Source organism: Chanodichthys erythropterus, chromosome 8 (assembly GCF_024489055.1).
Source record: "Chanodichthys erythropterus isolate Z2021 chromosome 8, ASM2448905v1, whole genome shotgun sequence".
Lineage (NCBI taxonomy): Eukaryota > Metazoa > Chordata > Actinopteri > Cypriniformes > Xenocyprididae > Chanodichthys > Chanodichthys erythropterus.
In genome coordinates this window covers 39,986,952-40,005,014 of record NC_090228.1, presented here as the reverse complement: position 1 = coordinate 40,005,014, position 18,063 = coordinate 39,986,952, and the positions used below count along the sequence as shown (strand labels likewise).

General features: G+C 40.4%; 1 protein-coding gene across 5 annotated transcripts; it reads left to right on the top strand.

Annotated features, from left to right (window-relative positions):
* Positions 1 to 4,197: 4,197 nt before the first annotated feature.
* LOC137024050 (bifunctional apoptosis regulator-like) lies at positions 4,198 to 15,489 on the top strand. Of its 5 annotated transcripts, none has more exons than XM_067391205.1 (8): positions 4,198 to 4,329; positions 4,776 to 5,033; positions 5,255 to 5,468; positions 6,154 to 6,323; positions 7,151 to 7,295; positions 7,378 to 7,521; positions 11,147 to 11,331; positions 13,880 to 15,489. In XM_067391205.1, exons 2-8 carry the CDS (start codon positions 4,786 to 4,788, stop codon positions 14,070 to 14,072), a joined length of 1,299 nt encoding a protein of 432 aa, XP_067247306.1. In that variant the 5' UTR covers positions 4,198 to 4,329; positions 4,776 to 4,785; the 3' UTR covers positions 14,073 to 15,489. The 5 variants fall into 5 exon arrangements, with proteins under 5 accessions (XP_067247306.1, XP_067247305.1, XP_067247308.1 ...); XM_067391204.1 differs by having other exon boundaries at positions 11,144 to 11,331; XM_067391207.1 differs by having other exon boundaries at positions 4,208 to 4,329; positions 4,917 to 5,033; positions 5,352 to 5,468; positions 11,144 to 11,331.
* The last annotated feature ends 2,574 nt before the right edge of the window (positions 15,490 to 18,063 follow it).

Sequence of the window (18,063 nt, the reverse complement as noted above, 5' to 3'; positions counted from 1 at the left end):
ATGAATGATGCAAATCTACATTAATGTGTGTTTATAGTGTGGACCATGGAGGAAACATCAGTATCACAGCAGGACTATTAAAGTGTACGTCTACAAACACACACGATTTTTTCACTGCTGAGTTGTGTTATAGGGTATCGCTCCTCTTCTTCTGATGCCTGTGACTTACTCTGGACCCAAACATAGCACACACTCTTTTCATTCTCTCTGATAAAAACAGATGGTGACACGTGTGAGAAAGTTTCAGTCCTATCCTGATCACCCAGAGAGGATTGATTACCTTCCACAGGTTCTGTGTGGAGAGAGTCTTAGTGGAGTACATATAATGCAGATATGTCTGTCATATAAAGGTATCCACAGGAAAGGAGGGACTGTGAATTTGGATACAATGACAAATCCTGGCAAAGACAAATTAATTGTTTCCTTCGTAGTTATCGTTTAACAAATTTGACTTGTGTGAATTTATAATATTTAAATCTCTTCTAACTGTCAAAGCCAATAGCTTTGTAGACAGTGTTCCAAGATGTAGTGAGGTTGTGCTTTGGGCGACCCAAGTTCCAGTTCCGGCTTATTTACATATATTCTAATTAAAACAATAGAACTTCATTTTTTTATTTTTCCAAAGGAACTTTGTTTACAGAGCTAGGTCAGGACAAACAAAACAAACTCAAATAAGAGGACGTCATATAAAATAGCTGATTAGAGAACATAGAAGTTGAAATAATATATTCTGTGATGAATGAAAATTGTTAAAGGATTAGTTCACTTCCAAATGAACCCCTCCATTACCCCAAGCTTTACTCACCCTCAGGCCATCCTAAGTAAAGTGAAGTGACATGTGGCCAAGTATGGTGACCCATACTAGGAATTTGTGCTCTGCATTTAACCCATCCAAGTGCACACACACAGCAGTGAACACACACACCGTGAACACACACCCGGAGCAGTGGGCAGCCATTGCTGCGGCGCCCGGGGAGCAGTTGGGGGTACGGTGCCTTGCTCAAGGGTCTCACCTCAGTCGTGGTATTGAAGGTGGTATTGAAGGAGAGCGCTGGACATTCACTCCCCTCACCGACAATCCCTGCCGGACCTGAGACTCGAACCCATGACCTTTGGGTTACAAGTCCGACTCTCTATCCATTAGGCCACGACTGTATTATATGACATTCTTGTTTCTGACAAATACAATCGGAAGAAATATTAATAAATATCCTGACGCATCTGAGCTTTATAATGGCAGTAATGTGCTAGAGTATGAGCTGAAGAAAGTGTCTCCATCCACTTCCATCCATCATAAACATATTCCATGCGGCTCCGGAGGGTTAATAAAGGCCTTCTGAAGCAAAGCGATGCATTTGTGTAAAAAAAAAAAAAATCAATATTTAACAAGTTATGATGTAAAATATCCAGTTTCCGCCAGCCCACCTTCCGTGTTCTTCAAAAAACTTACGCTGTACGTCCTACGTCTTCCCTATTCAACTTGCGGAACTGACGCAATGCCAGTTCTGTTTTTCTGTAATTTGAATATGGAAGGTGGTCTGGCGGAAGCTGGGTGATTCAGTTGTAATAGTTTTAAGTGTAAAACATCATGGATTACTTTTCATGTTGACACTTTGTGTGATCCCACATAATAGATAGCTAGAAAGTTGCACTAAACAAACACTCTCAAACAGAAGGACTATCACTTAAATTCTTAATTTTTATTTATTCCTATAAACACTGAATGTTGACAACTCTCAAAGAAGAGATGTACACATACTCATGCTGTCACAGAGACGAACTCTGTGATTCCCTCCTCTGGCCATCAGAGGGCGCCTTCTCCCGAATATTGACACTCACTCACATACACTACATTTCCCATCAGCCCCGTACCTGGTAGTGATTACGCTGCCCAGCTGCAGCTCTTTGACTGGCCTATATAAATTGTCGCTGCACCAGTCCTCTTTACGAGGTCTTGTATTACTACGGTTTGCATTTCTGAGCATTCTTTATTGTTTTGCCTTCCTGTTGTGACCCTGTTGATTCCCCATTTACAATTCTCTGCTGCCTGGCCTTTGGACTATTTGCTTTGTGTTTTGATCTGTGATTGTTCTCCACCTGTCCTGATCTCCTGCCTGTTTTACAACTACAAATCTGTCTGCCCTCTGTTGCTGTATCTGACCACTACCTGTTTGACCACGATTACTAATCTTTCTTATGGATCCCACTTCGAGTGACGAGTCGTTACACATGCAGTCCAACAAACAAAATGTTAATAGTGTCATCTGTTATCTGAACAAGATGACTAAAACTAGTGGAGTAATAAAAACCACACTGAATGGACTTTGTGTGTTTATTATTTTAGAATGTTCTTTGACAGGAACAATAGACAGTAAAAAAAAATTAATAAATAAACCTGCCCCAGAACTAGCTACAGAGCTAAATTTAATCTGCTGTCCCTGGGTAGGAGTATACTAAGACCAAATTATTGATATAAAAATATACAGGCCTACAATAAATCCCCCCACAAATACAATACATACACAATAATATACCCCCACAAATACAAAATATGTGACATATAACCCATCACTTAACAGTATAAACTAGAATAGAAAGATATTATATTATATATTCCATAATCACAAACCTGAATCATCTTTTAACCATTTTTTTTAAATGTAATTTAAACTGTGCAAAAGTAGTACACTGTCTGAAATGAATTGGTAAAATATTCCAGTTATTAACAGCTCCTACAGAAAAAGCTGATTGACCAAAATCGGCAACTCTAAAATATGCTTTAATGTCACCTCTTGACGAAGCTCTTGTTTGTCTATTATATCAGTATGCAGAGACAAATGCCTTTAAGGGTGTAGGTGCAAGATCATTACCACTTTTGTACATCAAACAACAATTATAAAACATAACAACATTTTTAAAAGTAAAAAAAAACAACTTATTATTATAAGACGATGATATCGGTCAAGTTTCTTATCAAACACTTTTATAACACGTTTATATAAGATATGTAAAGGTCTAAGAGTAGATTTTCCTGCTTGTGACCATGAAGTAATGCAATAAGAAAAATGAGAAAAGATCAAGGAATGCAAAAACACTCTTGCAGCTTCTGTTGAATGTTGACTCTGTATACATTTAAAATTTATATTTAAAGTTGAGGTGTCACTGTACAGACTTTTCTTTTTAAAACATGCTTTTCAAATGTTAAATGAGTGTCTAATATAACAAGATATTTAAAATCAGACACAATTTGTATTTTTTTCACCATTAACTAATATATCTGATTGGATCTTTTCCTTCTTTCTAATAAAAAAATACATACAGCCAGTTTTCTGAACATTTAATGTTAGACAACACTAAACCAGTCCAAGATTTTAATCATGACAACAGATCATTTTTGTGATTCATGTTCAGTTGTTTTATCATGTACATAAATCACAGTGTCATCTGCATACATTTGAATATATATGTCAGGACAAGCATCTGGGAGGTCATTTAAATACAAACTAAAAAGTAGGGGACCTAACATAGATCCCTAAGGTACCCCTGTGGAACAATGTTTCATAGAAGATATATGTTTTAATCCCAGTACACTGATTCCTTGATGTAAGATAAGACTCAATCCATGATGTAGGAAATTTAGCCTATGTTGTGTGGACATTTCCATTATGACTTTTAGGAGATGTTGGATTTTGGTCACTATGCCTCATAACTAATAGTATTTGACATCAATATGACATTGGATTTTGATTACTTCACAACCTAAAAACAACAAAATATAAACATCAGCTGATGTCGGTACTGGACGTCAAATTAAGGTTGACATTAAACTTTGAGCTGACAATGAATTTGTCACCTGACGTTGCAACTGAAATGTAACCAAGTATCAACGTCATATGACGTTGTGTTCCTGCTGGGAAACCATTACAACATTACAAACCAAGCACATTAAAAGTGAAAGCAAAACTTTTGTTTAGTATATACTGAGGTTGAAATGAATGAAACCAGAACTGTCCATGTAATTCATTAATAAAGCTCTTAATATTTTAACTTAATGTTTGAAACAAAATGCAGGAGTGTTTCTGTGAGGCTTCAGTTTAAGGGCTGGTTTTGGGTGACAGAATTTGTGTAATCTTGAAAATCAACGGAAAGTCCCAGCAAGTATAAAAAAGTCACGTGTGTTTTTGTATTGGGCAGGTGCTATGCTGAAGTGAAGTGGTTTCTCTTTCTCTTCTGTTCACAGCTGATTTAAGTGTTTAAAATGAATGAAGTGGCAGAGCAGACGTGATCCTGAAGAGAGACGAGGAGCTTACGGCTAGCGCTGAAACCACAGTAAGACATGAACGAACCTGTCCTGAAATCACTCACGGCAGGCTCTCTGTGCTGTTATTTCTCTGTGTGTGTGTTTGTGTTCTGTCCTGTTATATTGTGTGTGTGTGTTTTTGTGACATATCAGGATACAAATTTGTATAATGACATAGTTATTAAAAGGAGAGGGTGTCTTATGAGGACATTACTCCATGTCCCCATTTTATAAAAGGCTTATAAGTCATACAAACTGAGTTTTTGTGAGAAAGTAAAAATGTGCACAGTTTCCTGTGATGGGTAGCTTTAGGGGTAGTGTAGGGCGATAGAAAATATGGTTGGTACAGTATAAAAACCATTACGCCTATGGAATGTCCCCACATTTCAAAAACAAACCAGTGTGTGTGTATGTGTGAATATGTGTGTGTTCTATGCTGTTATATTGTGTGTGTGTGTGTATGTGTGTGACATAGTGTGCAGAACATGCAGATCGCCACAGAGTCGGATCTCAGTGACTCTAAAGAGTCAATGGCGGATCTGTTAGCGTCTGAGTTTACCTGTCACTGCTGCTATGAAGTGTTTTTCGATCCCACAACGTTGACCTGTGGACACAGTTTCTGCCGCCACTGCCTTGCCAGATGGTGGATGTCCGCTTTTCCTTGCGTCCGGACCGACTGCACAGAATGCCGAGCGACATGGCAGGACTTTCCCAAAATCAACATCGTCCTCCGGTGAGAGATGTGGCGCTGGATCTGTTTCTGTTCACATACGCTTCAGTTATTTACAGGAGTGAAAATGCATTATATACACTGAATTCAGTGCTTGCAACTGTAACTTTAAAGTTTTAACAGTCGCTCTAATGACATAGTTAAGTTTGGTCATAGATACTGTCTAATGTTCATATTCTCAATCAGATGTACAAGGATACAATGAGTGTGTTTGTGTGTGTCAGGGATGCGGTGGAGAAGCTGTTTCCAGCTGACATGAGCCAACGGAAGCAGGCCGTCCTGAGAAATCCCGTGCTCAGCCTTGTTCTTCATGTGTTCCAGTGGCACGGGAACAGACCGGTGCATCATGCAGCTCCGCAACCAGTGAACCAGAACCTACTGCAGATCAGCCTGAGAGAGATTCAGGATCGAGCTGTGACAGTGCTGATCTGCTTGACTGTGAGTCTAATACACACACACACACACACACACACACACACACAGAGTGATTGTGCCACTTAAAGGCCCTGATGTACTCACGTTCTTTTTCATTCTTCACTTTGGGGTAAGAAGAAGGTCAAAACAACTAGGTACACCTACTGTGAGCGATGTTTAGATGAATATGTGCTTTCCTCTCAATAACAAAATAAACACACAAGAAAAATGACAGGAAACAAGAAAGCATTCGATCATAGTGATGTGGATATGTCTGATCAGCTCTGAGATTGAGACTCTAGACTCAGACTCTAGTCATGTCATGTTTATTTACACAGTAGATTGCTTTAAAGCAGCAGCTTTACAGTATTAAACATAGTGTCGCTATACTGTGTGGGTGAAGTTTTACTGGAGTTAACATACAACCTGAGGAAAAAAAATGTTCAGTGCCTCCTAGACACACCCACCTATAACATCATCAAAACACTGATCAATGGGAGTTCAGGGGTGTTTACCAACCAGGGTAGCGTTTCCCAAAAGCATCGTAACCTTAAGTTGATCATAGCTCCATTGGTTTCAATGCAAACTTTTCCAGAGAGTTCACTTTGTCAAGCTGTTAGTTATACATTTTATAAACTAACCTACCAATATACAAAAACAATACAAGTAGAAGATAGCTAAGTAAGTGTGTGTGTGTGTGTGTGTGTAGATGATGGTGTTGGTGTATCGCGCCTTCATTGCCAAACCCAGTCATGAGATGCTGCTCAGTAAACCGCTCAACAGGTGGAGCGTTAATGATGTCACACTGTGGGTGGAGCATCTGGGTGTTTGGACCAATCAGTATAAAGAAAAATTCCGCCAGGAGCAGATTGATGGCAGGTAACACACACACAAATGCCCAAAAATTCTGTCATTAATTTCTCACCTGCATGTCGTTCTACACCTGTAAGACCTTTGTTCATCTTCAGAAAACAAATTAAGATCTTTTTGATAATCTAAGAGCTTTCTGTCCCTTTATAGAGATCAAAAACAACTTACACATTCAAGATCCAGCACAGTAGGAAAGACATCATTAAAGTAAATGTGACTCCAGTGCTTTAACACCAATTTTATGAAGTAACACGAGTACTTTATTTGCACAAAAACACATACTTTAGCACTTTATTTAAAAAAATATTTCCCTACAATCCAGGGCTGAATTGAGAGCGGAAGTAGTTCCATGAATGCGCTTTGGATCATATTATTTTGCTCAAACGAAGCACTAGCTTTGCTTCATAAATTGGAAAATTGGCACGTCAACACCATATCGGATTACATAACGTCTCATGTAATCAGTCCACCAAATCTTTCAAACAGAATGATTTTAATTGGAATGAAACAAAAGTGAACATTTAAACGTGACGGTTGGTCATCAAGTGTTGGCCAAGGTGGCTCTAGTCAGACTCTGTTGTTTTTTTGGTCAATTCAGCATGTAGAATCGGCGTCAGGCCGTCAGTGAAACACATAACTCTGACCATGGTTTAACCTCAATTGCAGCAGTAATATGTGACATGCGCACATTAGCTTATGTCCTGTTTGCTGCCTTTTATTCCTTTCAACATGGAGTTCCGTTATTTCTTATGCATGCTATTTTTATGTAAAGTGTTGCTCTCAAGCAAGCAACAGCGTGAATTTGTGTAACATTTGCATGTGTGTGTCTGTCTCAGATCACTGTCTGCTCTCAGCAATGAAGATCTGTCTGCGGCTCCATTCATGATTGAGAATCGGTCTCACAGACGATTTATTTTGGAGGAGCTGCACAGACTCAAAAAGACCAGAGTCACACGGCCACAGACATTCTGGGAATACAAGGTGTGTGTGTGTGCGTGTGTGTGTTTCATTCATTAGGCACAGTAGGATTAAGGTTAAGCATCATCTCTTTGTCTGTCTATAGGATGCGAATCCAGGGATGACTCTGTTTCTGCTGGTTAGTCTGAGGAACTTCCCGCGTCTGACGCTGCTCTACCTCTACCTGTTTGATTACGATGACGCCTTTCTTCCCTTCATTCAAACCGTCTGTTCGTCCAAGAAGCCACTGGTGCGTCACTAGCCATGTTTAGACATACACTTTTGTGTCATTCCAATTAGAATCATTCTGATTGAAAGATTCGGTGTAGTGTTTACATGAGACGTTATCTAATCCGATATGGTGTTTACATGTGCCGGCGCTTCAAATGGAATGACTTGGTCATATGCGCACATTACCTTAAACTGGGTACGGAAACTATTCAGACCCCCTTAAATTTTTCACTCTTTGTTATATTGCAGCCATTTGCTAAAATCATTTAAGTTCATTTTTTCTCCTCATTAATGTACACACAGCACCCCATATTGACAGAAAAACACAGAATTTTTGACATTTTTGCAGATTTATTAAAAAAGAAAAACTGAAATATCACATGGTCCTAAGTATTCAGACTTTTTGCTCAGTATTTAGTAAAAGCACCCTTTTGATCTAATACAGCCATCTTTTTGGGAAAGATGCAACAAGTTTTATACACCTGGATTTGGGGATCCTCTGCCATTCCTCCAGTTCTGTCAGGTTGGATGGTAAACGTTGGTGGACAGCCATTTTAGGTCTCTCCAGAGATGCTCAATTGGGTTTAAGTCAGGGCTCTGGCTGGGCCATTCAAGAACAGTCACGGAGTTGTTGTTAAGCCACTCCTTCGTTATTTTAGCTGTGTGCTTAGGGTCACTGTCTTGTTGGAAGGTAAACCTTCGGCCCAGTCTGAGGTCCTGAGCACTCTGGAGAAGGTTTTTGCATTCCGCATTCATCTTTCCCTCGATTGCAACCAGTCATCCTATCCGTGCAGCTGAAAAACACCCCCACTGCATGATGCTGCCACCACCATGCTTCACTGTTGAGACTATATTGGACAGGTGATGAGCAGTGCCTGGTTTTCTCCACACATACCGCTTAGAATTAAGGCCAAAAAGTTCTATCTTGGACTCATCAGACCAGAGAATCTTATTTCTCACCATCTTGGAGTCCTTCAGGATGGGCTTTCATGTGTCTTGCACTAAGGAGAGGCTTCCGTCAGGCCACTCTGCCATAAAGGCCCGACTGGTGGAGGGCTGCAGTGATGGTTGACTTTCTACAACTTTCTCCCATCTCCCGATTGCATCTCTGGAGCTCAGCCACAGTGATCTTTGGGTTCTTCTTTACCTCTCTCACCAAGGCTCTTCTTCCCCGATAGCTCAGTTTGGCCGGGCGGCCAGCTCTAGGAAGGATTCTGGTCATCCCAAATGTCTTCCATTTAAGGATTATGGAGGCCACTGTGCTCTTTGGAACCTTAAGTGCAGCAGAAATTTTTTTGTAACCTTGGCCAGATCTGTGCCTTGCCACAATTCTGTCTCTGAGCTCTTCAGGCAGTTCCTTTGACCTCATGATTCTCATTTGCTCTGACATGCACTGTGAGCTGTAAGGTCTTACATAGACAGGTGTGTGGCTTTCCTAATCAAGTCCAATCAGTATAATCAAACACAGCTGGACTCAAATAAAGGTGTAGAACCATCTGAAGGATGATCAGAAGAAATGGACAGCACCTGAGTTAAATATATGAGTGTCACAGCAAAGGGGTCTGAATACTTAGGACAATGTGATATTTCAGTTTTTCTTTTTTAATAAATCTGCAAAAATGTCAACAATTCTGTGTTTTTCTGTCAATATGGGGTGCTGTGTGTACATTGAGGAAAAAAAGTGAACAAATGGCTGCAATATAACAAAGAGTGAAAAATTTAAGAGGGTCTGAATATTTTCCGTACCCACTGTATGTCTTGTTTGCTACCTTTTGTTCCTCTCAGCATGGAGTTCCATTATTTCTTATGCGTGTGTTGCCCTTAACTCCCTGAGGTCTGAAAACTCGCCAGCAAAACAGACTTAAAATACTCCGTCATTTTTTGTCATAGAGACATAAGTAATATATCAATTGAAACTATAGAATATCTTCTTTTATTTGTATACACTCAGAGTAAAAACAAAATGTTGTGCCTTTTGCAAAATAAAGAAAACTAAAATGATGCATGATCAGTCCTCTCCCTCTGAACAAAGTTTAATCTGATAGTTCTCAGAAAATGAACTATAACTTAGTGAATACTAATCACAAAAAAATTACACTTATGTCTAAAGACACGTTGAAATGTCAGGTTTTAAATCATGTAAGTCATATCGAAAACAAAAATTCTGTGTTTATGTAATCTGTATGAAAAGAGACATGTCAGAAGTCCGTGATTCAGCTCATTATCCGCTAATGCGGCCACGCCACGGAGCCAGCACTATTCAGAGGCAAATTATGAGTCAATACAGGCATACATCATCTCAATCATGTATTTATTGTCTTGAAAAGTGTTTATCTGTATGTAAAAGCCATGGTTAGCGACCTCTGGAAGACATGCCATTAGTTCCTGATATGTCCTCTTCTTCTTTAGAATAATTTGTGGACTAAATGTGCACACAGAGCGCCCTCCGGCTGCAAGTATGAATTGAAAACACCAGCGCTCATAGTGATGACAATGAATATAGAATAAATATAACTCATCTGTATAGAAAATTGACATAAACATATGAGAATCCATCAATATTTCTCCAAATGTGCATGCTTTTAAACTAAAAACCTATATTCAGACTCTTTGCATCACAGAAATACATTATATTTTAAAGAATATAATAGAATACCATTATTTTAAATTGAGCTGAGACATGATTACAGAGGGTTTTTTTCACATCCTACCTGACTGAAAGGCCTCATTATTATGCAGCACCATTAGAGGTTCTTTAATGCGATTCTTTTGTCTTCTCAGGTGTAAATGACCCATTATTCATGATGATTCACGCATCCACAAATACTGTGTTTCTTGACAAAAAGTGTCTTACAAAAACTAAATCAATATATTGTTTTATATGAACAAGTAGGCATTATAATTTTTACATAATTTTGAAGCAAAAACTCTAGCCTACAACCTCCAATACCCAAAAGTCTTGTAAACACAGATTTAATATATATTTCTGGCCTTCTTTCAGTGACTTAATTTTTTTGTTTTTTCAATAACCACGCATAAACGTTATTCCTTCAAAAACACATACATGTGCATACATGTTCCTCACATATTATGGTAGCCTAGTTTGTGCTGAATACAGTGTAATGACACCTTTGTCATTAATATGTTTATGAACAACTGAAAAAAGCACAAATGTCAGGGCATGTCAAAACTTCTCCAGGCCCCAAATCAGCCTCAGACTCCAGAGGGTTAATCAAGCAACAGCGTGAATTTGTAGCATATTACTGCTGGAAGGTATGAGGAAAAGTCGAGAGCAGGAAGCTGACCTTTTTGGTACTACCACTCCCTCCTCCGAAAAGCAGAAGCGTGTGGATGAAGGTCCGTAGTAATGATACTCAGTTACTTCAGTGTATTTAATAAATGTGTTATTTCAGTTTTACTCCAGTTTGATTTTGTCGCCACCATTGTGCATTCTGACATCCCCTGTCATTTTGACGTGATGACGTTTACATGGCAGAATTTTTTTCTATAGAAAGGTTTATCCCTCTCAAACTGATTACAATTTATTTTGATTGAGGTGTTTATGTGGAGCATTTTCATTCAGATTGGATTTTAAACCAATTATAATGCTCCATGTAAACAACTCTTTCTTTATGCTGCAGCAGGATTGGCAGCAGTGGGCGGAGTTTCTGCTGTTATACTTCCTGTTGCCCTATCAACTGCTGTCTGTGTTCTCCTGGCACTCACTGGGCGTTGATTACTGGACGGCAGGCGTTGTCACCTTTCACACAGCATTACTGACGATGGTGGACGTCTGTTTCTACTGGACGCTGTGTGGGGGAGAGATGAGGTACACAAAGACTCTGATGTGAATGAATACAGATCTAGGTGTGTCTGATATATAACATCTACAATAATATCGTAATTGTTGTTTTAACAGTGTGTACGAATACCCACAAAATTAAAATATCTTTTAAATATACCAATCAGGCATATCATCATGACCACTGACAGGCTGATTATCTCCCTGATTATCTCTTCATCACAGCACCTGTTAGTGTAGTGGTCTCAAACTCAATTCCTGGAATGCCACAGCTCTGCATAGTTTTGCTCCAATCTAATCAAATATACCTGATCCACCTAATCAATGTCTTCATGATTACTAGAAACTTCCAAGCAGGTGTGAGTTGGAGCTGGTTTGAGCTAAACTGTGAGAGCTGTGGCCCTCCAGGAATTGAGTTTGAGACCATTGTGTTAGTGTGTGGTTCAAACTGTCACATCACTAGTTGGGTTTTCCCAGTCTGCAGTGGTCAGTATCTATCAAAAGTGCTCAAAGGAAGGAGCAGTGGTGAACCAGTGACAGGGTCATGGGCAGCCAAAGCTAACAGGTGAGCCACTGTAGCTCAAACTGCTCAAGAAGTTAATGCTGGTTCTGATAGAAAGGCGTTAGAATACACAGTTTGTTGCATATGGAGCTGCATAGCTGCAGAACAGTCAGGGTGCCCATGCTGACCCCTGTCCACCGAAAGAGCCAACAGTGGACACATGAGCATCAGAACTGAACCACGGAGCAATGGAAGAAGGTCTGGTCTGATGAATCACGTTGATGGCCGGGTGCGTGTGTGTCACTTTCCTGGGGATCACATGGCACAAGAATGCACTATAGGAAGAAGGCAAGCTGGCGGAGGCAATGTTCTGCTGGGAAACCTTGGGTCCTGCCATCCATGTGGATGTTACTTTGACACGTACCACCTACCTAAGCATTGTCGCAGACCATGTACACCCTTTCATGGAAATGGTTTTCCTTGCTGGCTGTGGCCTCTTTCAGCAGGATAATGCTCCTGCCTCAAAGCAAAAATGGTTCAGGAATGGTTTGAGGAGCACAACAACAAGTTTGAGGTGTTGACTTGGCCTCCAAATTCCCCAGATCTCAATCCAAGTGAGCATTTGTGGGATGTGCTGAACAAACAAGTCCATGGAGGCCTTAAAGGATCTTCAGGGGTGTAGTGGAGTCCATGCCTCGACGGATCAGGGCTTTTTTTGCAGCAAAAGCGGGACCAACACAATATTAGGAAGGTGATCATAATGTTATGCCTGATTGGTGTATATTGTTTAATATTTAATCAATATTACACAAAGACTGCCATTTTTCTCCAAATATCAGCATGATTACAAATGTGATAATTTTAGACAATAGTTTTAATAACAAGAAGTTAATATTCAGTTATTTATATTTTAGATGCAATATTACTTGTTTTTGCTCTATTTCGCAAGCGAAAATAGTTTCAAACAGCAACCCACAGCAGTGTTTTGATCCTTAATAAATCATACCTTTTGAGTGAATCGGATGAATGAATGATTCAATGACTCACTCATTAAAGCAGTCAAAAAGGCTTGTTTGAGATGCATCAGCATTGTGTAGATCGAAAGGCATATGATATCAAAGTACCACGAGAGCAATTTAAAAGCATAAGGAGTCGTATGCTATCCAATCTCTCTTGCGGTACTTTGATGTTTTACGCCGATAGGTCTGCATAGCGCCGATGCATTTCGAACAAGCCTAAATGCTTAATTCCTGAATGAATCGGTTAAATCTCAGTGATTAACAGTGACATGATGCCATCTACTAGTGGTTTTAATTTTATATTTCAACTTTCATTTCATTTTTTTAAATAGTTTCAAAATAACAGTAATCATCGTTTTATGTTTAAAACATCAAAACATTTATGCATTTATAACTGCAGGTTGAGTGCATTCATGTCCTTCTGAGCTGCATTAAACAGTCTGCATAAATATCTAAACAACACTTCACATGAAGCTTATGTGTTCTCTCTGCATTGCAAAGATGGATTTTGTTGAGACAGATTTAATTTGATTAGTAACAGCCTTATTATCGTATTATTCCAACTGACTTTATTGATTAAATGTGAGAATTTGATGCAAAAAAATTATAGTAAAAAAAAAGGTAAAATGCCCATCAAAGGTAAAAGTTGATTTAAACTTATTGAAAAAATGAATTTCTGTTTCTGCTGTGAACTGACGGACACAGATTATGAAGAATATCAAAAACTTTGAGTTAGCTGTTAAAAGTACCAGCACAATAACACACTTGGCAAAATATCTTCTAGATAAAATCCCAGAAAATATCGAGATATAATTTGTTAGTATCGTACACCCCTGCACTGAACTTGGAACTGAATCATGCTGAATCGTCTTGCAATGAGCTTCATGGCTTCATCTCTATTGTATCTGGCATTTTGTTGTCACCTATTTCCTGCAAGAAGATTCGCACACATTCAGGGACATAAGAGATATTCTGATTAATAACATCAGAACAAACCTTTAGCCTTAAAGTCTGACATTAGAGCGGTTTTATTGTGTTTGTGTTGTGATTTCAGGACACTCCTAAAGACGCTTTGGCTTCAGGTGAGAGAAGTGGTGTTAAACTCATCTCTGTATGTGCTGCTGTGGCCGCTGCTCCCTCTGTTTATCATAAACATTGAGATCTACAGCCGGCTGTACTTCAGCTACTTCATCATTGCAACGCTGGTGAAAAAAACACTGCAGATAGTGGGAGTGCTGAGGCCCTGACACACTCATTCATATCCAAATCAAAAGTGTAAACATTTGATCAGATCATTCCCTGGAGATCAAACCCATGATGCTGGCACTTCTAAAGCCATGATCTACTGTTACAATCACCTTTCTGCCTTCATGTTGTATTCAGTTCTATAGTATTGTAAGTCAGTGGTTCCTGGAGGCCCCCCCCTACACTGCATATTTTGTATCTCTCCTTTGTCTCACACACCCATTTAAGGTCTTGGATTCTCTACTAATGAGCTGATGATCTGAATCAGGTGCTTTTGATTTAAAGGGGCTCTATGTAGGAATGACACCCAGTGTTCAAAATAGGTACTGCGGTCCAAATTCAAAATATTGTTTGGCCCGCCCCCTCATTCAAAGACGTGGGTTGCCAGCAACAATAACACTGTAAGCTGATGAGTTGATTTATCTGTTTTAATATGCTGTCCTTCATAGAGATATTTAGATGGATGCAGAGGCTTTTTAGGTCAGATAGAATCTGCGATTCTCTGACCCAGTTTGTTTGCTGGTTTCCATGGCTGCAATATGCGGTGTTTTCCGCCAACTGGCAAACTGTGATGTCGAAATACTATTGGATAAACTGGCAACATGCGGTTTCACACAAACCAAAACAAAGACAGACATTCCGACACGGAACGCACATTTTCAAAGTAGAATGTCTGGCTGTAGCATTGTTTTTCTGAGAAACAAGTAGATGAACTTAGCTATTTTCCTAAATATATGTAAACATATCGGGGTATTTTTATGCTTTATTAAAGTAAAAATCTTACATATAGCCCCTTTAAGGAGACATGGAAAATACTGCCTTTGGATGACACATTTTAAGGTAGAAAGGCATCAAGGCATAATTGAATCCAATGTTAGCTTCACTTCCTGTTTCCTGAGATACCTTCATCTGATCAATTTTTGAAGGCAGCATAGATGTATCCTTCCCTTTCTTTTGATATCCCACAATCCTGTGCGCTCCATTCTGTGACAGTTGAGCTAAAAAATAAGGATGGCATCCAAAATTTGCTTTTGCTGGTCAGTTTGTGTGTAAACATTTTCCACTTTTGATGTCATTTCTAGTGAAAAATTACTACTGTAGTAATTAAATATTTGTTTAGTTCTCACCAAAGTTTGTGCTATTTTGCTGTAGATCATTAAACTGTTACACTGCCTCAGAAGTCTGTCTGAAGTCAGTTTCGTGAGGTGCCTTCATGCACAAATGCTGCATTACAAGTCATTGCCTGATTAAGGCATCGAGGCAACAAGTCAGCTGCCTAGGTTTTCGGATACAGCCATGCAGTGTTGGGGGGCCTCCAAGAATATGGTTGGGAACCCCTGTTGTAAGTAATTCAGACAATTCATTGCAATTCAACCCAGTAACACATCTCTATTTTTATTATTTGATTTCATTAATTTAATAATCTGACAGGGAATGAAAGAAGAAAATAATATATAAAAATGTTTTAAATATTTTTATAGTAATAAAAAGAGAGAGTTGGTTGTTGTGCTGCTCTTTTTTAAATATCAGAAAGATTTTTCTTTAATGGAGGGCTTGGTTCATCAGGCCAAAGAAAGACTAATAACTACAACTATTTGCTTTTCATTACAAAAATGTGTCATTAAAATGTCTTAATTCAGGTGAAAAGAATATATAGATGCTGTTTAACAGATAAAATTTATTTATTTGAGTCTTTTAATATTTCCAAGTGTTTGAAATGTTATAAATCACATGAATTAATCACTGATTAAAAATAAATAATTTGCGAAGGTTCCAATTTAAACCTTCTCACAGACTCGAAAAACACCGAAAGTGGTTTGTTTAATCTTTTACGGAAATAGTAAAAAAAAAAAAAGATCATACTACATCTAAATCAAGGTGTCATGGAGTCACAGACCTCATGCAGAGCACCTCGGACACAGGCGGGGATCGTACTGCGGACCCGTTCGCCACATTGGTCAACGCAGTACGATCCTCACTCCCACAACAAGCCACAAGCACTTTCACAGTCCCAGCTAATATTTGCCACGCACTCCAACACCCAGCACCCGCTGCTGCTTCTCCAGCTACCTCTGTCATGGTTTCTTCTACAATGCTCCCTCTACCTAGAAGTGCAATCTCAACTATTCCATTCCGAATGAGCCCAGGTGGCTTTTGTCATCTCACTGCTCGCCGGACGAGTCCTACAATGGGCACAACCTCTCTTGGAATCCCACGCTTCAGTTACAGCATCTATTAACTCCTTCTTCCTCCTTCTTCAGAGTTTTCCATACACGATCAACTATTCAACCTACGCCAAAATGATGAGTCTGTGAGTATGTATGCCCTCCATTTCCAGACCCTGGCAGCCGCTAGCGGTTGGAATGAAACGGCTCTGATAACTGACAGGGCTTGTATAACAATGTCAAACAACCCATGGTTGTGTATAGGCTTGGAGAATTTGATCCAGAAAACCATCTGTGTTGCTCAGCGCTTCTCTACATGTATGCTCAACTCACCCGCTGCCAATCATCTGCCTGCCACACCATCTGTTGCCCTTTCAGCACCTGACGCCGATGCTCTCTCCCGACTGTACCAACCTGATCCAGATAATCCCGATCCTGACCAATCCCCATTCAGTGGTCCATCAACCAACGTATCTCCGAAGCTAACCGCCATGAACCAGCTCCACCGGGAGGTCCTGAGGGGCTCCTCTATGTATCATCGGTCTACCGTCAGCCCCTCATGGACTTAGCTCACTCCTCTCCGGGCTGTGGCCACCCAGGCAGTGCACATACCCGCTAGCTTCTGTGGCAACACTACTGGTGGCCCTCCATGTCTCAGGATATCTCCCGCTACATCAGAGGTTGCTCAGTCTGCGCCATTGCCAACATTCTGAAGGTAAACTGGTACCACTGCCTATACCTCAAAGACCATGGACACCTCTGGGCATAGACTTCACGACCGACCATCCCTCTTCAAACGGCTTCACCTGTGTGCTAGTAGTTGTGGACAGATTCTCCAAGGCCTGTAAACTCATAGCCCTCAAGGGTCTTTCCACTGCATTCAAAGCCGCCGAAGCATTGATCCATGTCTTCCGTCATTTCGGCATTCCCAATACCAACCTGGCCAGAAGGTATCGCTCTCGACATGGGACATCCATCTCCGGCTGCCCTGCTGCAAACTGAGTCCCCAGTACATGGGTCCATTCACCATACAGAGGCAGCTCAATGAAGTCACTTACCGGCTCAACCTCCCAAGACAGTATTGTATCTCACCATCATTTCATATATCCCTATTAAAACCTCACACTGATCCTATGCTTTCTCCATCCACAGATTCTGATGACGATGTGGTACCTTCTCCTCCCGACATCACTGAAGAGGAAGCCATCTACTGGGTGCTGGCGATCCTCGACTCCCGACAACGGGGTCCCCAGCTGGAGTTCCTCTTTGACTGGGAGGACTACGGCCCAGAGGAACACTATAGGGTAAACCGTCACAACATCCTCGACCCCTCTCTCCTTACGCAATTCCACACAGACCACCTGGATCGCCCTGCTCCCCAGGATCGAGGTAGACCCCGTCGTCATCGCCCCATCCGGTTGTCAGTAGTTGAGGGAGTACTGTCCCGGAGTAACAGCCAGCACCACTGTCACCAGATCTCCATGCTCCACCCACTCGTTCACAATCCCCTGAGTTCTGATCACCTGCACCTCATCAACAGACACACTTAAAAGACACTCACTCCCTGCACTCTGCGTCTGGTCTTGTCATACTTACATGGACTACTTACCAGTTACTCACCTGCGTCTTCCCCCCATCGTCTTCTGTCTTCAGTCTTCTGCCCTTCACCGGATATCCATACCTGCAAGACAGACTCTGTTTATCATCAGCTAAGTGACTGTTTCAAAGTGCTTGTTCATCTACTTACCTGCAATTGACTGTCCCTGTGTTCAGGCCTGTATGTCAGTAAACATCTGTGTGCACTTACCCATCTGTCTCTGTCTATGTC

Excerpts from the sequence above, each read along its gene's own strand:
- LOC137024050 (XM_067391204.1), top strand. The coding sequence starts at position 4,786 with ATGCAGATCGCCACAGAGTCGGATCTCAGTGACTCTAAAGAGTCAATG. Across the intron at positions 6,324-7,150 it reads CAGGAGCAGATTGATGGCAG|ATCACTGTCTGCTCTCAGCA; the intron begins GTAACACACACA and ends TGTCTGTCTCAG. Across the intron at positions 11,332-13,879 it reads CTGTGTGGGGGAGAGATGAG|GACACTCCTAAAGACGCTTT; the intron begins GTACACAAAGAC and ends TTGTGATTTCAG.